Below are 25,715 nucleotides of genomic sequence, written 5' to 3'. Positions count from 1 at the left end.
CAGCGTCTCCGGACTTGTCTCCCTTTGAGCACATCTGGGATTACATTAGTCGGCAATTGCAAAGGGAACTGCCAGCAGCAGATTTGTCCAAGTGCAATCAGTGGCAGAACATCCCTCGGTCAACCTTTAATTAATCGCATACCAAGATGTGTAAATTTGTGTGTTTGTGTGTGGTGCTCATACTTTATACTACATAAATCGGGATGTTTTTAATAATTTGTTTCCATTTTTCCATCATTTACATATTAATGTGTTTATCATGTTATTTCCATAATTCCATGACTTTTCCTTCATGGTGATGCACTTTTATACATGTATTATACAGTACTGTTCAAAAGTGTGGAAAAAATATAGTTAATAGTTTGTTTTTATCAATTAATAAAAATGTGACGCTGGGACATTTCTCATGGACAAGTCGTGAGGCAGAGAGATCAAGGAGTCCGAGGTCAAAACCAAGAGTCCAAGGGATAAGACAAACAGATAGTCAAGAGCAAGTCAGAGGCCAGACATCGAGGATCAGAGAACGTCAATGCAAAGGGGCAATCCAAACAAATGATCAAAGAGGCTAAATCCGAGGTATGGCAACAAAGATCGGAGTCAAAGAATACTGAGCACAAAGCACACACACACCACCGTGCAAAAGCTACGACTGGCAATAGTCCAAACATAGCCAGCTAGCTAAATAGCCAGGCAAATCACCCTGAAAGGTTGACACCTGGAGAATTTCCAGCAGGCACGGCCTAATTGGCCTGCAGGGAAATCCAATACACAAAACGGATAGCCGAGCGCGCCTCCTCGTACTATAGGATGAGCTGTCACTCACAATACGGAGTGCCCTGTACTCCCCTACACTGTGGGATCGTGACAAAATTGCAAAGTAAGTGAATTAAAGAGAAATCTAAATGGTATAAGTTGTGTGACCATCCTTGGTGTGACCACCATTTCCCTATAAAGCAGCATCAAAGCATCAATTTTTCTAGATACACATGCACATACTGTAGTTTTTGAAGAAACTAAAATATGAGTTTAGGGAGGTTGTTCTAAACTTCTTGTAGAACTAACCACAGATCTTCTGTGGATGAAGGCTTGTGCAGTCTATGCGCCGAAGGGCTGGATAGCGGTACAATTATTATTGTCTGCAGGCAAAAGTGAAGCATGGTGGAGGTTCCTTTATAACATCATTGAGTCTGTCTGAGATTACATGAAGAGACAGAAGGATTTGAACAAGCCAACATTCACAGAAGATCCGTGGTTAGTTCTCCAAGTTGTTTGGAACAACCTCACTGTTGAGTTCTTTCAAATACTACACAACAGCTACCTAGAAGAATTGATGATGTTTTGGTTTTGGAGACAAAAGGTGGTCACACCAAATATTGATGTGATGTGATTTCTCTTTTGTCATTCACTTTGCATTTTGTTAAATAAATTATTAACACTTGTAGTTTTGAAAACAGTCTTACTGTTCAGCATTTTTCCACACCTGCCTTAATCTTTCGCACAGTACTACTGTGTATGTGTGTATGTAATATATATATACACAATTTTTTTTTTCAATTCTGTTTTTACAGTTCACCATTAGAGGGCATACTTACACAAGTAAAAGCTTTTTAGACACTTGTAATGTTTTTCTTGTAGTGGAACATAAATCTTTATCTTCAGGGGGTTTTCCACCTCAGCTAGTTATGCCAAAATGTGCAGATTGGTGTAGGTTCAGTGGGACCTCCAAGAATCTGAAAACAAAGTTCTGGGGCACAGTTAAAACACCTGTTCTGTGCCATGTCAGGAATGGCAGCATGGAGAAGAATAAAAATCGTGTGATCATGGTGGCCTGACTGTGGATTCCCCCAGATTAAAGTGATTCAGTAACTTGAAACCCGTCGTTGTTGAGAAAGTCCTTTAAAGGGGTTGACTTGGTCACTTGAGACCCATCGTGGTTGAAAAAGTCCTTTAAAGGGGTTGTCCACTACTCGCACAACCCTTTCTCAATCACTATGTTTCCCCTCCCCACAAGTAAAATAAAAGCTGCTATGCTCACCCCCGGTTCCAGCACCATTCCATCAGTGTTTTGGCACTGGTTCACCCAGGGCTAGCTTGACATTGTGTCACACGACCCAAGCAGAGCCAGTGCCAACACAACTGGAATTGCGCTTGCACTGGAGATGACTAGAGCTACTGTTGTTTTTCTTGGGGGGAAAAATAGTGATTGAGATGGGGTTGTCTGTGTAGTGGGCAACCCCTTTAATATATAGGGGCATCTTCCAGTATATTAATGAGTGGCATTTGCAGCAACAAGTGATCTGATAATTATAGGCCTGGACTGTGGGAGACTAGAGCACCATCTTTGTTGGGAGAGTCCATTGGCAGAACATACCTCACTACCAACCTGCGCACAGCACAGCCTGTGTTCAAACATTGGCTCTTAATGTTCTGATTTCAGATCACTTCTGCTTTGATATGTAGTTGTAAACAGATATTTGGTTTCCTGATGTAGATCACTTATCTGTAGAAAGATGAACCCACTGTATAATATCTCCATAAATCGCATCCTTATCTGTACGTTTTGTACTCGGCTGCGCGGGGTTACGGAGGGATAAAGGGGTTTTCCCAACCACCCTGCCAGAGGCTGTTTAGAGGAGTGCTACTAGGCCCTGTTCCAGTGTGCGGGCCTGTGCTGTAATGGCCGACGCCGCTCATTAGTGGGTGGTGGATAAAGGGGGCTTCCTGTACATTAATATTCAAGTACTTCAGGCTCTGATTTGCTGCAGTCTCTTTCATCAACTAATTTGTTTGGATGCCTGGAGTTTGCCCCACGATGATTTGATGTTGATGAAATATCCTGTTAATGTTACGTAGCAGAAATTAGAGTTGGTTCCCCTTAAAGTGGTTGTCCATTAAAAAAAAGTTATCACCTTATGATAAGTGATAACTTGCTGATCGTTGGGTGTCCGACCGCTGGGAAATCCTTGATCAGCAGAAAGGGGAGTTTCCTCGAACACTGCTCCATTCATTCCCTATGGGGTTGCTAGAAAAAGCTAAGTGCAGTGCTCTCAGTTCTATAAGGAATGAACGGAGCGATGGTCGAGTGTCCAACCTGCTGCTCCATTTTGTAACGGAGATACACCTGCTCCATCAGGAAAAAGTGTGCCTTTTCTGCAATTCACAGAGGATGGAGCCTCACAAATCATCACTTTATGACGTATTCTGCAGATAGGCAAATAATGTCGTCTTCTCACCGCAGAATCCCTTTAAGTGTTCTACAGTTACTTCCAAGCATTGTCTAGAGGCGCGTTGCTTCTTAGGTTATGTGCACACGGAGTTTTTTGTCTCTGCGGATTTTGTAGTAAAAAACTCAGATAAATCAGCAGGACTAAAGTCCTGCGATTTATCTGCAGTTTTACACCTCATAATGGATGAGGTGTGAAACTGCAGCGTTTCTGCACTAAAGAATTGACATGCTGCGGAAAAATCCGCAGCATGTGCACAGCGTTTTCCATTTTACCATTGAAAACAATGGTACTGTACAACGCACCTAAATCTGTTGCGGACCCGCAGCTGCAGAAACGCTGCGGATCCGCAGCAGAATCCGCACCGTGTGCACATACCCTTAGGCTATGTGCACACGCTGCGGTTTTTGCTGCGGTTCTGCAGCAGGTCTGCAGACAGTGTACAGTAGCATGTTATCCTATGGGATTTACATTCTGCTGTGCACATGCTGCGGATTTTTAACTGCGGATTTGCTGCGGTTTTGAATCCACAGAAAGAATTGATATGTCAATTCTTTTCTGTGGATTCTGCTGCGGTTTACCATCTCCTCCATTGTAGAGATGATAAACCGCAGACCAATACGCAGGTAAAACCACAGTGTTATGATGAGTCACCGAAGGAGGAAAAAACAAAATACAGCTAAGTCCAGAAAAACCAGAGAGGTTGGCAGCTATCGGATTGCAGACCCCTGATCCTATCCCCAACAACTAGCAGTAGCCGTGGGGGGTTCCTACGGTGCCCTAGACCCCTCGATCACAGCCGGAGAACTATATAGCCTAAAGACAGGGGAAAAACTAAACTGCCCCAGAGCAGACCCCAAAGCAATAGGCATCCCCCAACATATAATGACGGTGAAGCAAGATGAAAACACTAACACAGATAGAAAGATAGGTTGAGCAAATGATGGGGCCCAAGCTAACTACATAGGACAGGATAGGAAAGCTGCTGTCTGCCATCCGCAAACACCCTATCAAAATGAGCCAACCGACTGATAGGAAAAACAGGCCCTGAAGTCGCTAGGCTTCAAAAGACTATATCAGCACTCAGGTATATTCTGAAGACAGAGCAAAATATCAACAGATCAGAGACAAAAATGGAGTTCAGCTCACCCCCGGCCGGGGATGGCAGAACTCCCAAAAAAACAAGGCAAAACAAAAACAAAACTGAAGAGTACAAAGCAGAGCAGAAAAACTTAGCTTTGAGATGCAGGAATCAGACTGGTCTTCAAGAATCCAGCAGGAAAATCACCAGCCAGGAAGAAGGGCGTCGGCAGCCTTATATCCAGTCCTCAATTCCAGCCACCCAGTCATCATCTAGCTGCCCATGTGTTTGGTAATCAGCCTCACTACCTTCCTTCACCAGAGGAGGGAGTTCATCAGACCTCAATGGTGAAGGGAAAAATGAACTCACAACAGTACCTCCCCCTTGAGGAGGGGTCACCGAACCCTCATCCATGCCACCAGGGCGATCCGGGTGAGCCCGATGAAAGGCACGCCCCAATCTTTCGGCATGAATATCAGAGGCAGAGACCCAGGAATTATCCTCCTGACCATAACCCTTCCACTTAACCAAATACTGGAGTCTCCGTCTAGCCAGATGGGAATCCAGTATCTTCTCTACCTCATATTCCATGTTACCTTCAACCAATATAGGGTCAGGAGGTGCCACCACAGGAACTACTGGTTCAACAAACCTCTTCAACAAGGACTTATGAAACACATTAAGAATTTTAAATGTGACAGGAAGAGCCAACCGAAAAGAGACCGGATTAATAATCTCCAAAATCTTGTAAGGTCCAATAAATCTAGGCTTAAACTTAGGAGAAGCCACCTTCATAGCGATATTTTTTGATGACAACCAAACCATATCACCCACCTTAAACTGGGGACCAACGGTCCTACGCCGGTTGGAAAACGACTGGGCCTTTTCCTGGGAGCGAGACAACTTATCCACTGCTTGGTCCCAGATCTGGTGCATTCTCTCCACCACAGTGTCAACACCTGGGCAGGCAGAAGGCTCCACCTGCCCTGAAGAAAATCGAGGGTGAAAACCAAAGTTACAAAAAAAAGGTGACATCAAAGTGGCAGAACTAGCTCTATTATTTAAAGCAAATTCGTGCAAGGGCAAAAATGAAACCCAATCATTCTGATCGGCAGAAATAAAACATCTCAAATACGACTCCAAAGTCTGGTTTGTTCTCCCCGTCTGCCCATTGGTCTGAGGGTGAAACGCAGAGGAGAAGGACAACTGAATTCCCAGCTTGGAACAGAAAGTCCTCCAAAATCTAGACACAAACTGAACTCCTCTGTCAGATACAATGTTCTCAGGAATCCCGTGCAAGCGAACCACCTGTTGCAAAAACAAGGGCACCAACTCAGAGGAAGATGGCAACTTAGGGAGTGGTACAAGATGGACCATCTTAGAGAATCTATCACAAATCACCCAAATAACAGTCATTCTCTGAGAGACAGGCATATCAGAGATAAAATCCATTGAAATATGGGTCCATGGCCTCCTGGGCACCGGCAAAGGCATCAACAAGCCACTAGAGTGAGAACAAGGTTTAGACCGGGAGCAAGTCCCACAGGACTGCACAAAATTCCTGACATCATGAGACAAGGCGGGCCACCAAAAAGACCGACTCACCAGATCTCGAGTACCAAAAATACCTGGATGACCAGCCAATGCAGAGCAATGAACTTCAGACATCACTCTCTTCCTCCACTGGTCAGGAACATACAACTTTCCACTGGGACAACGCTCAGGTTTGTCCTCCTGAAACTCTTCCAGAGCACGTCTCAAATCGGGCGAGATGGCAGAAAGAACTACCCCCTCGCCTAAGATGGTAGCAGGCTTAGTCACCACAGGAGAATCAGCAAGGAAACTCCTAGAGAGGGCGTCTGCCTTGACATTCTTAGTGCCCGGAAGAAAAGAGACCACAAAATCAAAACGTGTGAAAAACAAGGCCCACCTAGCCTGTCTAGGATTCAAGCGCTTGGCCGACTCCAGGTAAATCAAATTCTTGTGGTCAGTAAGGACCACGACTTGGTGTTTGGCTCCCTCCAACCAATGTCTCCACTCCTCAAATGCCCATTTCATGGCCAACAGTTCCCGATTCCCCACATCATAGTTACGTTCGGATGGGGAGAACTTTCGGGAAAAGAAAGCACAAGGATTCATTTTAGATGTCACAGGATCTTTTTGGGACAACACCGCTCCTGCACCAATCTCAGAAGCGTCCACCTCCACCTGAAACGGGAGTGAGACATCAGGTTGCCGCAAAACCGGAGCAGAAGTGAATCTTCGCTTCAGTTCCTGAAAGGAAGAAACAGCCTCCGGAGACCAATTCAGCACATCAGCACCCTTCCTAGTCAAATCCGTCAATGGCTTGGCAATACCAGAAAAATTAGCTATAAATTTCCGATAAAAATTAGCAAAACCCAAAAACTTCTGGAGGGCCTTCAAAGAAGTGGGCTGAACCCAATCATAAATGGCCTGTACCTTGGCCGGGTCCATTTCAATAGTTGACGGAGACAAAATAAATCCCAAAAATGAAATCCTCTGTACCCCAAAAAGGCATTTCGATCCCTTGACATACAGGGAATTCTCTCTCAAAATCCGGAACACAGTCCGAACATGTTCCACATGAGAGTCCCAATTCTTGGAGAAGATCAAAATATCATCCAGATAGATAATCAAAAATTTATCCACAAAGTCTCGGAATATATCGTTCATGAAGCACTGGAAGAAAGAAGGGGCATTACACTGTGTTCCAAATTATTATGCAAATGATATTTTTCTATGATTTTCCTAAATAGTCGGTACAAATGACAGTCATTCTAATAAAAGTCATCACCCGTTAGAGTATACATCAAATTTTATTGAAGAAACCTCCCAATGATAACAGTATAATCTCCAAAATGTATAAAAACTCAAATTGCACTGTTCCAAATTATTAGGCACAGTAGAATTTCTAAACATTTGATCTGTTTTAAAGAACTGAAAATGTTCATTTGTGGAATTTGCAGCATTAGGAGGTCACATTCACTGAACAAAAAAGCTATTTAACTCCAAAACATCCTAACAGGCCAAGTTACATGCTATCATTGGAACCCTTCTGTGACATCACCTTCACAATTCTTGCATCCATTGAACTTGGGAGTTTTTGGAGAGTTTCTGCTTGGAATTCTTTGCATGAAGTCGGAATAGCCTCCCAGAGTTGCTGTTTTGATGTGAACTGCCTCCCTCATAGATCTTTTGCTTGATGATACTCCAAAGGTTCTCTACAGGGTTGAGGTCAGGGGAAGATGGTGGCCACACCATGAGTTTATCTCCTTTTATGCCTATAGCAGTCAATGACTCAGAGGTATTCTTTGCAGCATGAGATGGTGCATTGTCATGCATGAAGATGATTTTGCTCCTGAAGGCACGTTTCTGCTTTTTATACCATGGAAGACAGCTGTCAGTCAGAAACTCTATATACAGTACTTTGCAGAGGTCATTTTCACACCTTCAGGAACCTTAAAGAGCCCTACCAGCTGTTTTCCCATGATTCTGGCCCAAAACATGACTCCTCCTCCTCCTTGCTGAAGTCGCAGCCTTGTTGGGACATAGTGGCCATCCACCAACAATCCATCTGGACCATCCAGGGTTGCTCGACACTCATCAGTAAACAAGACTGTATGAAAAATAGTCTTCATGTATGTCTGGACCCACTGCTACAATTTCTGCTTGTGAACACTTTTTAGGGGTGGCCGAATAGTAGGTTTATGCACCACAGCAAGCCTTTGAAGGATCCTACACCATGAGGTTCGAGGGACTCCAGAGGCACCAGCAGCTTTAAATATCTGTTTGCTGGTTTGTAATGGCTTTTTAGCAGCTGCTCTCTTAATCCGATGACCTTGCCTGGCAGAAACCTTCCTCATTCTGCCTTTATCAGCACAAACATGTCTGTGCTCAGAATCAACCACAAATCTCTTAACAGTATGATGGTAACGTTTAAATTTTTGGGAAATATCTAATGTTTTCATCTCTTGACCAAGGCATTGCACTATTTGATGCTTTTCAGCAGCAGAGAGGTCCTTTTTCTTTCCTAAATTCCTTGAAATCTGTGCCCTGCTTAATAATGTGGAACATCATTCTTAAGTAGTTTTCCTTTAATTGGGCTCACTGTTGTGAGTTCATTTTCCCCTCCGTCACTGAGGCCTGGTGAACTCCCTATTCTAGTGAAGGAAGGTAGTGAGCCTGATTATCAGACACCTGGGACTAATGAAGACGATTGGCTGAGTGGAGTCACTGACTGGATTTAAGGCAGCCTACGCCCTTTCTGCCCTGCGGGTGATTTCTCTGTGGACTCTTGGACACCAGTCTGATTCCTGCTCTCCTAAAGCTAAGTTTTCTGTTTTGCCTTTTGCATCTAAGATTTGTTTTTGTTTTTCTTGCTTTTTGGATTCTGCCACTCCCTGCTGGAGTGTGCAGTGTTCCGTGAGCTCTGTCTTCTGAAAGTACCTGAGTGCTGATTTAGTTTTTGAAGCTTAGTTGCTTCAGGGCCATTTTTATATCAGCTTGTTGGCTTTTGTCTCTGATAGGGTTTTGGCAGATTGCAGACAGCAGCTTTCCTATCCGTTCCTATCTAGGTAGTTTTTGGGCCCCGTCTTTGCTCAGCCTGTCTTTCTGTCTGTGTAAGTGTTTTCATCTTGCTTCACCGTCATTATATGTGGGGGGCTGCCTATTGCTTTGGGGTCTGCTCTGGGGCAGTTAGATTTCCCCTTTCCTTCTTTAGGCCTATGTATCTCTCCGGCTGTGATCGAGGGGTCTAGGTCATCGTAGGAACCCCCCACGGCTACTGCTAGTTGTGTTGATAGGTTCAGGGGTCTGCAATCTGATAGTTGCAAACTTCTCTGGTTTTCAGTACTTAGCTAGCATTTCTGTTTTTGTCTCCTACGGTGACTCAATCATAACAGAATCACCCGCCCAACCGCAGATCCTGGGGTACTCAATAGCAGGAAAGAATTGTGTAGAAAAAAAAAAAAGTGTATATTCTTTCCTCTATATCTCAGGCCGTAGGGGGAATTTTTTTTTTCTCTCAATGGAGATAAAGCAAGTGTCTGATCGTGTGGAGCAGCTCGCTGCTGAAGTGCGAGGAATTTCCGCCTATCTTGCTCGTTCACATGCTGTTGAACCAAAGATCCCCACACCTGATGTATTTTTTGGGGATCGATCTAAATTTTTGAGTTTCAAAAATAATTGTAAATTATTTTTTGCTTTGAAGCCTAACTCGTCATGGAGCCCCGCGCAGCAGGTTAAAATTGTCATCTCTTTGCTGCGCGGCGATCCCCAGGATTGGGCGTTTTCTTTGAAACCAAATGACCCTATTCTGACTAATGTGAACGCATTTTTTCAAGCCTTGGGGTTGCTGTACGACGAACCTAATGCTATTGATCAGGCTGAAAAGACCCTGTTAGCATTGAACCAGGGTCGAGAATCTGCAGAGTTGTACTGTCAAAAGTTCCGAAAGTGGGCGGTCCTTACTACCTGGAATGATAGTTCCTTGGCTGCTCTCTTTCGGAAGGGTTTGTCAGAAGCCGTAAAAGATACTATGGTGGGATTTCCTGTCCCCTCTGGTCTGGACGATTCTATGTCTTCAGCCATTCAGGTTGATCGGCGTTTACGTGAATGCAGGATTATACGAGAGGTGTTGCCACCGGTTGAACAGACGTCTGAACCTATGCAATGTGATAGAGTTTTGTCTAAGGCGCAACGTCAGGAATTCAGAAGGCGTAATAAGCTGTGTTTTTTCTGTGGAGATTCCTCACATATTATTTCTGTTTGTCCTAAACGTGAGAAACGCTTTGCAAACATGTTTTCTGTTGGTGGGGTTCAGCCTAAGTTTCTTTTGGCGATTACTCTGATCTGTTCCCTGTCCACATTTTCCGCCAAGGCTTTTGTGGATTCGGGAGCAGCGCTAAACCTAATGGACTTGGATTTTGCTAAACGTTGTGGATTTCCATTGACACCTCTGCAGATGCCTATCCCTTTGAGGGGGATTGATGCTACCCCTCTGGCTAAAAATAAACCTCCGTTTTGGACCCAGTTGGTCATGCGGGTCGCCCCAGACCACCAAGAAAATTGCATATTTTTGGTGTTGCATGGTCTGCATGATGCCGTTGTTCTGGGGTTTCCCTGGTTGCAGATTCATAATCCAGTTTTGGATTGGAAGTCTGTGTCTGTGGTGAGTTGGGGTTGCCGGTGTACCTTTAGTGAGGCTCCTGTTTTTTCCACCTCTCCTCAGTCGCATGAGGTTCCTGACTATTTGGCGGACTACTATGATGTATTTAGTGAGAATGAGTCTGTGTCCTTGCCTCCTCATAGGAGTTATGACTGTGCAATTGAACTAAACCCGGGGTGTAAATTTCCTAGGGGTCGGCTCTTCAATTTATCTGTACCCGAGCACGAGGCTATGCGGTCCTATATTAAGGAGGCGTTGGAGAAGGGTCATATTAGACCATCCTCTTCACCCTTAGGTGCCGGGTTTTTTTTTGTGGCCAAGAAGGATGGTTCTTTAAGGCCTTGTATTGATTATCGTGCCCTCAATAAAATTACTATTAAATATCAGTATCCGTTACCCCTGATTTCGTATCTATTCTCTAGAGTCAGAGGTGCTTGCTGGTTTACCAAGCTTGACCTCAGGGGGGCGTATAATCTTATCCGCATTAAGCAGGGGGATGAATGGAAGACGGCGTTTAATACTCCGGAGGGACATTTTGAGTACCTGGTGATGCCTTTTGGGCTCACTAAAGCCCCTTCTGTCTTCCAGTGCTTCATGAACGATATTTTCCGAGACTTTGTCGATAAATTTTTGATTATCTATCTGGATGATATTTTGATCTTCTCCAAGGATTGGGATTCTCATGTGGAACATGTTCGGACTGTGTTCCGGATCTTGAGAGAGAATTCTCTGTATGTCAAAGGATCAAAATGCCTTTTTGGAGTACAGAGAATTTCTTTTTTGGGATTTATTTTCTCACCGTCAACAATTGAAATGGACCGGCCAAGGTACAGGCCATTTATGATTGGGTTCAGCCCACTTCTTTGAAGGCCCTCCAGAAGTTTTGGGGTTTTGCTAATTTTTATCGGAAATTTATAGCAAAATTTTCTAGTATTGCCAAACCATTGACTGACTTGACCAGGAAGGGTGCGGATGTGTTGAATTGGTCTCCGGAGGCGGTTGCTTCCTTTCAGGAGCTGAAGCGTAGATTTACCTCCGCCCCGGTTCTGCGGCAACCTGATGTCTCACTCCCGTTCCAGGTAGAGGTGGATGCTTCTGAGATTGGTGCAGGAGCGGTGTTGTCCCAAAAGGATCCGGTAACATCTAAAATGAATCCCTGTGCTTTCTTTTCCCGTAAGTTCTCTTCATCTGAACGTAACTATGATGTGGGGAATCGGGAACTGTTGGCCATGAAATGGGCATTTGAGGAGTGGAGACATTGGTTGGAGGGAGCCAAACATCAAGTTGTGGTCCTCACTGACCACAAAAATTTGATTTACCTAGAGTCGGCTAAACGCTTGAACCCTAGACAGGCTAGGTGGGCCTTGTTTTTTACAAGTTTTGATTTTGTGGTCTCTTTCCTTCCTGAAACTAAGAATGTCAAGGCAGACGCCCTCTCTAGGAGTTTCTTTGCTGATTCTCCTGTGGTGACCAAGCCTGCCACCATCTTAGGCGAAGGGGTAGTTCTTTCTGCCATCTCGCCCGATTTGAGACTTGCTCTGCAAGAGTTCCAGGAGGACAAACCTGAGCGTTGCCCCAGTGGTAAGTTGTATGTTCCTGACCAGTGGAAGAAGAGAGTGATGTCTGAAGTTCATTGCTCTGCATTGGCTGGTCATCCAGGTATTTTTGGTACTAGAGATCTGGTGAGTCGCTCTTTTTGGTGGCCCACCTTGTCTCATGATGTCAGGAATTTTGTGCAGTCCTGTGGGACTTGCTCCCGGTCTAAATCTTGTTCTCGCTCTAGTGGGTTGTTGATGCCTTTGCCGGTCCCCAGGATGCCATGGACCCATATTTCAATGGATTTCATCTCTGATATGCCGGTCTCTCAAAGAATGACTGTTATTTGGGTGATTTGTGATAGGTTCTCTAAGATGGTTCATCTTGTACCCCTCCCTAAGTTGCCATCTTCCTCTGAGTTGGTGCATCTGTTTTTGCAACAGGTGGTTCGCTTGCACGGGATTCCTGAGAACATTGTATCTGACAGAGGAGTTCAATTTGTGTCTAAATTTTGGAGGACGTTCTGTTCCAAGTTGGGAATTCAGTTGTCCTTCTCCTCTGCTTTTCACCCTCAGACCAATGGGCAGACAGAGAGAACAAACCAGACCTTGGAGTCGTATTTGAGATGTTTTATTTCCGCTGATCAGGATGATTGGGTTTCATTTTTGCCCTTGGACGAATTTGCTTTAAATAATAGAGCTAGTTCTGCCACTTTGATGTCACCTTTTTTTTGTAACTTTGGTTTTCACCCTCGATTTTCTTCAGGGCAGGTGGAGCCTTCTGCCTGCCCAGGTGTTGACACTGTGGTGGAGAGAATGCACCAGATCTGGGACCAAGTGGTGGATAAGTTCTCTCTCTCCCAGGAAAAGGCCCAGTGGTTTTCCAATCGACATAGGACCATTGGTCCCCAGTTTAAGATTGGTGATATGGTGTGGTTATCATCAAAAAATATTGCTATGAAGGTGGCTTCTCCTAAGTTTAAGCCTAGATTTATTGGACCTTACAAGATTTTGGAGATTATTAATCCGGTCTCTTTTCGTTTGGCTCTTCCTGTCACATTTAAGATCCATAATGTGTTCCATAAGTCCTTGTTGAAGAGGTTTGTTGAGCCAGTTGTGCCTGAGGTGGCACCTCCGGACCCTGTATTGGTTGAAGGTAACTTGGAATATGAGGTAGAGAAAATTCTGGATTCCCGTCTGGCTAGACGGAGACTCCAGTATTTGGTTAAGTGGAAGGGTTATGGTCAGGAGGATAATTCCTGGGTCTCTGCCTCTGATATTCATGCCAAAAGATTGGTGCGTGCCTTTCATCGGGCTCACCCTGATCGCCCTGGTAGCGTTGTTGAGGGTTCGGTGACCCCTCCTCAAGGGGGGGTACTGTTGTGACTTCATTTTCCCCTCCGTCACTGAGGCCTGGTGAACTCCCTATTCTAGTGAAGGAAGGTAGTGAGCCTGATTATCAGACACCTGGGACTAATGAAGACGATTGGCTGAGTGGAGTCACTGACTGGATTTAAGGCAGCCTACGCCCTTTCGCCCTGCGGGTGATTTCTCTGTGGACTCTTGGACACCAGTCTGATTCCTGCTCTCCTAAAGCTAAGTTTTCTGTTTTGCCTTTTGCATCTAAGATTTGTTTTTGTTTTTCTTGCTTTTTGGATTCTGCCACTCCCTGCTGGAGTGTGCAGTGTTCCGTGAGCTTTGTCTTCTGAAAGTACCTGAGTGCTGATTTAGATTTTGAAGCTTAGTTGCTTCAGGGCCATTTTTATATCAGCTTGTTGGCTTTTGTCTCTGATAGGGTTTTGGCAGATTGCAGACAGCAGCTTTCCTATCCGTTCCTATCTAGGTAGTTTTTGGGCCCCGTCTTTGCTCAGCCTGTCTTTCTGTCTGTGTAAGTGTTTTCATCTTGCTTCACCGTCATTATATGTGGGGGGCTGCCTATTGCTTTGGGGTCTGCTCTGGGGCAGTTAGATTTCCCCTTTCCTTCTTTAGGCCTATGTATCTCTCCGGCTGTGATCGAGGGGTCTAGGTCATCATAGGAACCCCCCACGGCTACTGCTAGTTGTGTTGATAGGTTCAGGGGTCTGCAATCTGATAGTTGCCAACTTTTTTGGTTTTCAGGACTTAGCTAGCATTTCTGTTTTTGTCTCCTACGGTGACTCAATCATAACAGCTCACCTGGTAAACTAATTATCACAGGAATTTGAGATTGAGTTCAGTGATCCAAAGAGCCCTGATACACAATACCATCTATGAGTTTATTTGAAAAACAAAAAATTACATCTTTATGACACTTAAATCCAATTTGCATAATAATTTGGAACGCAGTGTAGTGAGCCCAAAAGGCATCACCAGGTACTCAAAATGTCCCTCCGGAGTATTAAACGCCGTCTTCCATTCATCCCCATGCTTAATGTGAATAAGATTATACGCCCCCCTGAGGTCAAGCTTGGTAAACCAGCAAGCACCTCTCACTCTGGAGAATAGATCAGAAATCAGGGGTAACGGATACTGATATTTAACAGTAATTTTGTTGAGGGCACGATAGTCAATACAAGGCCTTAATGAACCATCCTTTTTAGCCACGAAAAAAACCCAGCACCTAAGGGTGAAGAGGATGGTCTAATATGACCCTTCTCCAATGCCTCCTTAATATAGGATCGCATAGCCTCGTGCTCGGGTACAGATAAATTGAAATGCCGACCCTTGGGGAATTTACACCCCGGGTTCAGCTCAATTGCACAGTCATAACTCCTATGAGGAGGCAAAGACGCAGACTCATTCTCACTAAATACATCATAAAAGTCAGCCAAATAGTCAGGAACATCATGTGACTGGGGAGAGGTGGAGAAAACAGGAGCATCACTAAGGGCACACCGACAACCCTAACTCACCACAGACAAAGATTTCCAATCCAGAACTGGATTATGAATTTGCAACCAGGGAAACCCCAGAACAATGGTATCATGCAAATTATGCAACACCAAAAATCTGCAATTTTCTTGATGGTCTGGGGCGACCCGCATTACCACCTGGGTCCAAAACTGAGGTTTATTCTTCACCAAAGGAGTAGCATCAATACCCCTCAAAGGGATAGGCGTCCGCAAAGGCGTCATAGGAAATCCACAACGTTTAGCAAAATCCAAGTCCATCAGGTTCAGAGCTGCTCCTGAATCCACAAAAGCCTTGGCGGAAAATGTGGACAGGGAGCAGATCAGAGTAATTGCCAGAAGAAACTTGGGTTGAACACCACCCACAGAAAACGTGTGTGCACAACGTTTCTCTCGTTTAGGGCAGACAGAAATAAAATGCGAGGCATCTCCACCAAAAAAACACAGCTTATTACGCCTTCTGAACTCCTGACATTGCGCCCTAGACAAAACTCTATCACATTGCATAGGTTCAGACATTTGTTCAACAGGTGGCAACATCTCTCGTGTAGTTTTGCGTTCACGTAAACGCCGATCCACCTGAATGGCTAATGACATAGAATCGTCAAGACCAGAGGGAACAGGAAATCCCACCATAGTATCTTTTACAGTTTCTGACAAACCCTTCCAAAAGAGGGCTGCCAAGGCACCATCATTCCAGGTAGTAAGGACCGCCCACTTTCGGAATTTTTGACAGTACAACTCTGCCGAATCCCGACCCTGGCTTAATGCCAACAGGGTCTTTTCAGCCTGATCAATAGCATTAGGTTCATCATACAACAACCCCAAGGCTTGAAAAAATGCGTTCACATTATTAAGAATAGGATCATCAGGTTTCAAAGAAAACGCCCAATCTTGGGGATCGCCGCGCAGCAAAGAGATGACAATTTTAACCTGCTGCGCGGAGTTCCCCGACGAGTTAGGCTTCAAGGCAAAAAATAATTTACAATTATTCTTGAAATTCAAGAATTTAGATCGATCCCACAAAAATACATCAGGAGTAGGAATCTTTGGTTCAGCAGCATGTGAAGCAAGATAGGCGGAAATTCCCCGCACTTCAGCAGCGAGCTGCTCCACACGATCAGACAATTGCTTCATCTCCATTGAGAGAAAAATTCCTCCTACGGCCTCAGAGATATAGAGGAAAAAATATGCACACACACAAAAAAAAATAAATTCTGACACTTTTTTTTTTTTTTTTTACAATTCTCTCCTGCTATTGAGTACCCTAGGATCTGCGGTATGGCTGGTGATTCTGTTATGATGAGTCACCGAAGGAGGAAAAAACAAAATACAGCTAAGTCCAGAAAAAACAGAGAGGTTGGCAGCTATCGGATTGCAGACCCCTGAACCTATCCCCAACAACTAGCTGTAGCCATGGGGGGTTCCTACGGTGCCCTAGACCCCTCGATCAGAGCCGGAGAACTATATAGCCTAAAGACTGAAAGGGGAAAAACTAAACTGCCCCAGAGCAGACCCCAAAGCAATAGGCATCCCCCAACATATAATGACGGTGAAGCAAGATGAAAACACTAACACAGATAGAAAGATAGGTTGAGCAAATGATGGGGCCCAAGCTAACTACATAGGACAGGATAGGAAAGCTGCTGTCTGCCATCCGCAAACACCCTATCAAAATGAGCCAACCGACTGATAGGAAAAACAGGCCCTGAAGTCGCTAGGCTTCAAAAGACTATATCAGCACTCAGGTATATTCTGAAGACAGAGCAAAATATCAACAGATCAGAGACAAAAATGGAGTTCAGCTCACCCCCGGCCGGGGATGGCAGAACTCCCAAAAAAACAAGGCAAAACAAAAACAAAACTGAAGAGTACAAAGCAGAGCAGAAAAACTTAGCTTTGAGATGCAGGAATCAGACTGGTCTCCAAGAATCCAGCAGGAAAATCACCAGCCAGGAAGAAGGGCGTCGGCAGCCTTATATCCAGTCCTCAATTCCAGCCACCCAGTCATCATCTAGCTGCCCAGGTGTTTGGTAAGCAGCCTCACTACCTTCCTTCACCAGAGGAGGGAGTTCATCAGACCTCAATGGTGAAGGGAAAAATGAACTCCCAACACCACAGGTCATTTTACCTGCGGTTCCGCAGATAAAAAATCCGCAGACCAATCCGCCGCTTGTGCACTTAGCCTAATGGTGTCACTTGAAATATACGTAGTTTTAACGCCGTGGGTTTAAAAGTATAACATTCATCAAAGCAAACGAGGCGGCACTGGAACATAATTTGAGATGGCTTTTCCCCTCTTCATACGGACATCGGTATAGCAGTCAAATAGTTCAAAAAAGGTTAAGTGGTACACATTACGATACCGTCCAGTATAGATATATAAAGCTTCCTTTGAAGAGTAATGTGAAAATCCCGGCTCTCACCAATTTCCCTCTTCAAAAACGACTTCTGTAATCCTTAAAATAATCTGTGTACAGGCTCATAGACTTTCTATTACCCCGCTCTGGGCACGCACTGAGGCAGAAGCTGAACTCTTCAACCTGACAAGCTGCATGGTTCTGAGCCGTTTTGTTAACAATCAGTGGGAGTCTCTGGAGCCAGGCACCCACCGATGTGCAGGACATGTTAGGTAGTAACTAACATTGATGATAGTATTTGGGAAAACTGGGGAATGGAAGAGCGCACTATAGGGTTTTAAATGTAAAAACAAACACAGAAACCAACATGGATCTGCTCACCTGGTGGTGTTTCGCACTAAGCAACGTATCAAACGCATGCTGGACACAAGTCCAAAGGACTTAGAGAAGTGTCACTGGATGCGCTGCTGATAAATATATCCAACAAATATTTTCCTTGAAAACTTTATTTTAGCAGGTTTACAGAGTCAGCGCGTTTCAAGGTCATCGCAGGACCTCTTCATCAGGACAAAAACCTTGTAGATCCTTGTAGTAGATGATCTTATTTATACGTGGTCTTTTTTTTTTTTTTGAGAAAATACCCGCCAAACCAGGCACATGATAATGTCGGAGTTCATCACATTGTAAAAGCATAAAACTAATGTAAAATCACCTCACTTATTTTTTAAAAAAAGAAATGCATCACAAGATACTGTAAATAACAATGAACTTAAATTACCAAGAAACAAATAAAATAAAATTGTGCCTTGCCGTCCTCAATAAAAAACATATGCTTGGACTGGCGTGTGTGGGTAAAAAGGGGGATTCGAACAGGTATATATGGTCTCGTGCAAGGTCCATGCTTGTGAGCCACTGGAAGGATGCCATGAACAAATCTTAAAGGGAACCTGTCACCTCGTTTTCAGCTATGAGCTGCGGCCACTGCCTTTCGGGGCTTATCTGCAGCATTCTGTAATGCTGTAGATAAGCCCCCAATCTAACCTGAAAGATAAGAAAAACAAGTTTTATTATACTCACCTAGGGGCGGTCCGGTCCGATGGGCGTTGCAGGTCCGGGTCCGGCACCTCCCATCTTCATGTGATGTCGTCATCTTCCTTGCTTCGTGTCCTGGCTCCTGTGCAGGCGTACTTATCTGCCCTGTTGAGGGCAGCGCCAATTACTGCAGTGCGCAGGTGCCAGGAAAGGTCAGAGAGGCCCAGCGCCTGCGCACTGCAGTAATTGGCGCTGCCCTCAACAGGGCAGATAAGTACGCCTGCACAGGAGCCTGGACACGAAGCAAGGAAGATAACGACATCGCATGAAGATGGGAGGCGCCTTTCTCTTTGCCTTTCTCTTTCACTCTGCTTTTCCTCAGTCAGCTAACAGTCTCTAATTTAAGATATATTGCAGTCTCAAAAATTTGCTTTTATTATTAGTGCAATGTTGAAAGGAAAATATTCATTGGATATACCGTATATACTCGCGTATAAGCTGAGATTTTCAGCCCATTTTTTGGGGCTAAAAGTCCCCCTCTAGGCTTAAACGTGAGTCATATACATCAGGGGGTCGGCGGGGGGGAGCAGGGGTGTCAGATCATACTGCCCCCCCCCCCCCGGCATGTCTCCGCAGCTACCCTGCTTCTCCCATGGTCTCCCTTCCTTCAACGTCACATGGTATCACTCACTAAAGTCATGAATATGCGCATATTTATGACTTTAATGAGCGGTACCACGTGACAGCAGAAGGAAGGAAGGGAGACCGTGGGAGAAGCGGGGCATCTTATGGGGGCAGCATATGGGGGCATAATAAATGGTGCTTCTTATGGGGCAGCATATGGGGGCATAATCTATGGAGCATTTTATGGGGCCATAACCTTTATGGAGCAGCATATGGGGCATATTCTATGGAGCATCTTATGGGGCCATCATGAACAGTATGGAGCATTATATGGGGCTCCTGATTCAATATGGATATTCAAAAACATTTAACCTACTGATGTCTCAATTAATTTTACTTTTATTGGTATCTATTTTAATTTTTGAAATTTAATAGCTGCTGCATTTTCAACCCTAGGCTTATACGCGAGTCAATAAGTTTTCCCAGTTTTTTGTGGCAAAATTAGGGGGGTTGGCTTATGCTCAGGTCGGCTTATACACTAGTATATACTGTATTTATCAGCAGCGCATCCAGTGACACTTTATCTGGATGTGTTCTTAACTTTGATGATAGGCACTCTGTAAAGTCACTTTACAAATATAAGTTACATCTTGATTGGTCTTTTTATGTTACAACTGCCTACAATCACACTACACATGCAATGTTTCTCTGTAAGTCTTGTAAATCTAAAACTGAGGTCTCTGTGACAAAACTGCCCCGATAGGAAGTTAGGGGATCAGCATCCCTCCAGCTTCCTTGTACAACTGCAGCTGCAAGAGAGTTTTAAGAGATGGACATGTGAATTGGCCCTTAGATGTATTGGGTTCTTGGAACTGATCAAAAGTTCAGGAAAGTTTCCTCAAACATCTGATTAAAAAAAAAAAAGTGTAAAAAAAAGATGCATAAAGGAAACCTGTCAGTAACACTACTCCTATGCAAGCAGAGGCAGTGCGGGATAGGGTAGTATAAAATTTTATCAAAGATGTCTGTTACAGCGCTATTCACTGTGCCGTTTTGCCAAAATTTGGCTTTTATTGATATGCAAATAGGTTTGCAAGTGCATTGGTGGGTGTATCAGTGCACTTGCTGTCTGTGCCTGCTCTGTGCCACCCCAGCTACTTGATAGGCAGCATTGACAGAAGCTCTGCTGCGTAATGTCATATCTGCTGTCCACTGTGGGGAAAGTGAGGAAAGAGAGCGGCGTTGGTGGGGAGAAGAGAAGGGAAGCCGTAGACTGCAAGTGCACTAATACGCTCACCAGTGCACTTCCAAACCTAGTTTGCATATCATTAAGAGCCATCTTTCGGTACCGGTACAGCAGATGGCTTTGTTAGAAGCATATTCCATTAGGTTTTGCACTGCCCAATATTGAGCTACTTTTTGCTCTCACACAGGTAGTGTTCCTTTTAAGAGTTTAAATCTAAAATGTTATTTTACTTGCAAAATTAACTGTAAAGCATACCTGTCGTTTCAGGTGGGTTTTTTTTTTCAGATGAAGCTGTCCCGTGTGTGTACATGAGGAATAACACAATTTGTGGCCTTTATATGATTTGTGTCTTGCAATTTTCACAAATGTTCCCCCTTATACAGGCTCTATCTCTACTTTTCAGTTATCCCTGAGCTGGTGAGTTGAGAATAGATGTTCTGATGTCTCCCATTCACTGCACAGAGAGGGTTTCCTGCTCTCTTTTGTGTGTGTAACACATGTTTAGAAACAACAGCATGGAGGACATTATACAGCAGTAATGAGCGGTGTCAATTTAAATCCTGAACTGGGATGAGATAAAGTACTAATAAATGGTAGTAGACGTCTGTGTGAGTCTTTGCCTTTCTCTTTGTCACTCTGCTTTTCCTCAGTCAGCTACACATGTGGTCAAAATTGTTGGTACCCCTCGTTTAATGACAGAAAAACCCACAATGGTCACAGGAATAATTTGAATCTGACAAAAATCAAAAATGTATGAAAATGAACAAATGAAAGGCAGACATTGCTTTTCAACCTTGCTTCCACAGAATTAAAAAAAAAAAAAAAAAAAAAAAAAAAAAAGAATAAAACTCAAAATAGGTCTGGACAGAAATGATGGTATCCTTAACTTAATATTTTGTTGCACAACCTTTTGAGGCAATCACTGCAATCAAACGATTCCTGTAACTGTCCATGAGACTTCTGCACCTCTCCACTGGTATTTTTGCCCACTCCTCAAGAGCAAACTGCTCCAGTTGTCTCGTGTTTGAAGGTTGCCTTTTCCAGATGGCATGTTTCAGCTCTTTCCAAAGATGCTCAATAGGATTTAGGTCAGGGCTCATAGAAGCCACTTCAGAATAGTCCATTGTTTTCCTCTTAGCCATTCTTGGGTGTTTTTAGGTGTGTTTTGGGTCATTATCCTGTTGCAAGACCCATGACCTGCGACTGAGACCAAGCTTTCTGACACTGGGTAGCACATTTCTCTCTTTAATCCTTGATAGTCTTGAGATTTCATTGTACCCTGGACAGATTCTAGAGACCCTGTGCCAGATGCAGCAAAGCAGCCTCAGAACATAACAGGATCTCCTCCATGTTTCACAGTAGGAACAGTGTTATAATCTTGATATGCTTTATTTTTCTGTCTGTGGACATAGAAATGATGTGCCTTGCCAAAAAGTTCCATTTTTGTCTCACCTGTTTATATGACATTCTCCCAGAAGCTTTGTGGCTTGTCAACATGTAGTTTGGCAAATTCCAGTCTGGCTTTTTTATGATTTTTTTTATACAATAGTGTCCTCCTTGGTCATCTCCCATGAAGTCAACTTTGGCTCATACAATGACAGATGGTGCGATCTGACACTGATGCTCCTTGAGCGTGATGTTCACCTTTAATCTGTTTAGAAGTTTTTCTGGGCTCTTGTTACCATTCTCATTATCCGTCTTTTTGATTTCTCATCAATTTTCCTCCTGCGGCCATGTCCAGGGAGGTTAACTACAGTCCCATGGAGCTTAAATTTCTAAATAGTTTTTACAACTGTAGTCACAGTAACCTCAAGCTGCTTGGAGATGGTCTTATAACTTTTACCTGTAAAATGTTTGTCTATCATTTTCTTTCTAATCTCCTGAGACAACTCTTTCCTCCGCTTCCTCTGGTCCATGTTGAGTGTGATACACACCATGTCACCAAACAGGGCAGTGAGTATCTGTAGCCCCCTATACAGACCACTCACTGATTCCTAGATTGTAGATACCTGTGATTCTAATTAGTGGACACACCTTGATTTAACATGTCTGTTTTGTCACATTATTTTCAGGGGTACCCTCATTTCTGTCCAGGCCTATTTCATGAGTTTTATTTTTTTTTTTTTAAATTCTGTGGAAGCATGGTTGAAAAGCAATGTCTGACTTTCATTTGTTCATTTTCAAAGATTTTTGATTTATTATTACTTTTGTCAGATTCAAGTTACCAGATTCCTGTGACCATTGTGGATTTTTCTGTCATTAAACGAGGGGTACCAACAATTTTGACCAAGTGTGTAACAGTCTCTGTCTTTCTTTCAACAATCGTAAATCATATTTCTCCAATTTAAGATATATTACCGTCTCTTGTATTTGCTTTTATTATAGATTAGGGCAACGCTGAAATAACCAGGACTTTTTAATTTACAAAGCGATTTATCACAGGAGTGTAGCTGACCTTCACATCACAGGATTATAGCTGACCTTCATAGCATATTTATGATACTCAAAGCCTAACTTAAGTGTGGAGAGTGTTTCCGTCTAGTACCAGAAGGAGCGCTGACAAAGTCATAGCGATAGTGTGCATTATTGGTGCAGTAAACTTTGCATTTATTACTGGAAAAAAAAAAAGGAACCCTGACCGAGAGCAGAAGTGGAGAGGAAGTAGAAGTAGTGAACGGCAGAGTGGGTCATTCTTCGGAGTGGGAGAACATGGAAACCATGTCTTTTGAACAAAATTGTGTAACGTTATCAGTGATAACAGCCCACATACACTGCTCTTTACAAAAAGCAAAGCAACTGTGCGTCCGTCTCGTGACCTGGTCAGAAGATTTCTATGAACCATGGTAAGAAAAGATCTGGAATTCCATGAAGACTTGACATTTTATGATTTTTCATGAATAGGCTTCAATTTTCCTAAAACTATATATGTTTTTCAGCAATATCTACCACATGCTGGCTAATAAATTGTGTAAAAGTTTAACTTCACTCATGGCAGCTAACTGATAGTTATTACTCATGCTCGCTGCAGATCTTTGTCTTCTTCTGCTTTTTTCTGTATGACCTGTATGTTTTTAGTCTTGCATGAGACTTATGCTTGGTGACTCACACACGGTGTCAGACAACATTTAAGGGATTCCCCTTACGAGTCCCTAAAGTTTACTCCCTCCTACTACGAGAGAAGACCAAAGACAGGAGCGCACGCATGTCACATGCAGTACGTTATTCTTCATGCTTGTGTGAAGAACATGTTTGGGACTGTACACACAGGGGAAAAAATCCCCTTCTCTTTTGTCACTGCCTAAACAATACACTGAACTATGTAGAGTTCGCTCTGCTACCCAGCTCCATGTTACAGTCGCCCTACAGCAACATAGTGGACAAGTGTCTTTGCTCTTTTCCTCTCTGTTCAGGCCTCTGACTCGATTCTCAGCTGTGGAACCAGTATTGTGCACAACTGCAATCGGAAAGAGCGGCGGGCGAGTTATTAAATGGTGTACCCGTCTCATAAGTTTGCTGCATTGGGAATTGTATGACTGTTTGCCTTTCTTTTTATGCCTGGTAGGAGCAGCCATGCATTTACCCAACTAATTTGCACTTATTAACCTTCACTTTTGATCATATTCATCATTTTCAGGGACGGAACTAGAAAAGGCTTAGCCCCATACCGAACGCCTTTCCTGTGATGTTGCGCTACCTAAAAAAACACCAAGAAACCCTGTCTGCAGGTGATAGTAATAGTGCTCCTTATGTTTCCCCACATACTGACATATTGCCCTCTTATATGTAGCCCACACAGTAGTGGTACCTGCACACCCAGTATGATAGCCACTTAGTTTCCCACACAGAGTATGACAAACACTTAAGATCTTCACACAGTACGATGCACTGAGGCCCCCATTAGTCCCACACAATATGATGATGCTGCTGCCAGTGCCTCAAACAGTATAATACTTCCACACAATAGGATACTCCATCAGTGCCCCCCACACACAGTAGGATGCTCCCTCAGTGCCCTCACACAATACAGTGCCCCTCAATACCACCACACACTACAATGCCCCTTCAAAGCCTCCACACATTATAATGCTCCATCAGTTCACCCCACACATAATGACCCACACAACATGATGCCATCTTTGTGGAAGAACACACTGAAAAATGTCCCCTTAGTGCTTCAAGCACAAGATCACACACTATTAGTACTCCCAAACAGTTTAATCCCAACTTTTTGACACCAGGGTTGTATATTGCCCCTTTGTGCCTCTTTCACTGTATAATGCCCCCTGATTTGTCAGTGCCCTAACACAGCATAATGTACCTGTTTGTGCTCCCGTGCAGCTTGATGACCCCATTCCCTATACACATACAGGTAATGCCTCATAAAATAATACAAAATAATACTGGACTCACCTAGGCCCATTCCCTTGATGAATATAGGACTTTACAGATGGATTCTTCTGGCCTGTACAGCAGTTAGGTCAGCACAAGCAGGCACAATGATATCATTGCATCTCACCGGCCGACACTGGCAATGTCATACGGTGAATGGTGAAGCAGAGATTTGATGGCTCCCTGCTTCTACATTATTTTCAACAGCATTTGCTTTTTGAAGATGCATATACAGTTAAAAGTTGGTTGGACTACCCCATTGCAGATAGTTTGACTGCCTCCATTGGAGTTACGCTTTTGATCAGTTTCATCCATAAGTTTTTTATTTTACAGGATCCATCCTAATCTGTTATTGGTTTAATGGGGGATTGAAGGGATAAAATGATGGAAACTGATATCAGTCTGTTTTACTAGAAAACTAAGGGTGTTACATATACTGTACAAGCAGTATGGCAGAACAGCAATGGAGCTTAAATCTTTCCTCTCACCCCCATCTGGGGAAAGTGCTTTTGTTTACCTTCCTGGAGCTCTCCCCTTATTCGGGCAGATCACTGATGAAGTTCTCTACTTGATCAGAGGTAGAACTGTGAGAGCTTGAAGAGGACCTGTCAGATTCATTTTGACCGAACCACAGGCAGCACAAATCAAAGCCTGACAGTGCGCTAGTATACAGGTATGTTTTACTCTGAAACTGGCGTTTTGGAGAAAATATAACTTGAATAGCCGGCTGAGGACTATAGGGGGAGAAGAGTAGTCCTGACTTCCTGACTAGTCCAGCGTGTTCACCGGCCGGCTTCTCCCTGTCCCACTTCAGTTGATTGTCAGGTCTGTCCATACTTGGTCTGTCCATACACACTCGGGCTCCGAGTCACACTGTCCATGTTTAGGCAGAATGAGTCTAGTGACAGGTTCCCTTTAAGGAGCAGTCTGATATGGGGACATGGGTGGTCTCTCACTGTGGAAAAGATGAAGGAAGGCAAGTGGTCTGAGATAGTGATAAAAAAAGCAGTCACTGAACAGTTCATGGAGGCAGTCTGTAAGGGAGGGAGAACCACAAGGAGCAGTCTGTGTGACAAAGGTGAGGGTCCATGGAAATAGTCTGTGGGAGACATGAGCCGTGGAGAGCAGTTTGTGTAACAGAGCTTAACC

At 43.9% G+C, this 25,715-nt stretch overlaps 1 protein-coding gene across 2 annotated transcripts in view; it reads left to right on the top strand.

Annotated features, from left to right (window-relative positions):
* The window catches only part of PUS10 (pseudouridine synthase 10), a 147,759-nt gene that overhangs the window by 11,514 nt on the left and 110,530 nt on the right, over window positions 1–25,715 (top strand). Inside the window, exon 1 of one of the 2 annotated variants that reach the window (XM_073559308.1) lies at window positions 417–576. The exons of the other annotated variant lie outside the window; for it this stretch is intronic. Coding sequence (XP_073415409.1) covers window positions 553–576 — 24 coding nt within the window. The 5' untranslated portion in view covers window positions 417–552. Of the gene's footprint in view, window positions 1–416; window positions 577–25,715 lie in introns of those variants that run through there. 2 annotated transcript variants of the gene reach the window in all.

Source organism: Dendrobates tinctorius, unplaced genomic scaffold (assembly GCF_039654945.1).
Source record: "Dendrobates tinctorius isolate UK_male_01 unplaced genomic scaffold, ASM3965494v1 ptg000269l, whole genome shotgun sequence".
Taxonomy (NCBI): Eukaryota; Metazoa; Chordata; class Amphibia; order Anura; family Dendrobatidae; genus Dendrobates; species Dendrobates tinctorius.
This window is presented reverse-complemented; position numbering and strand designations above follow the sequence as displayed.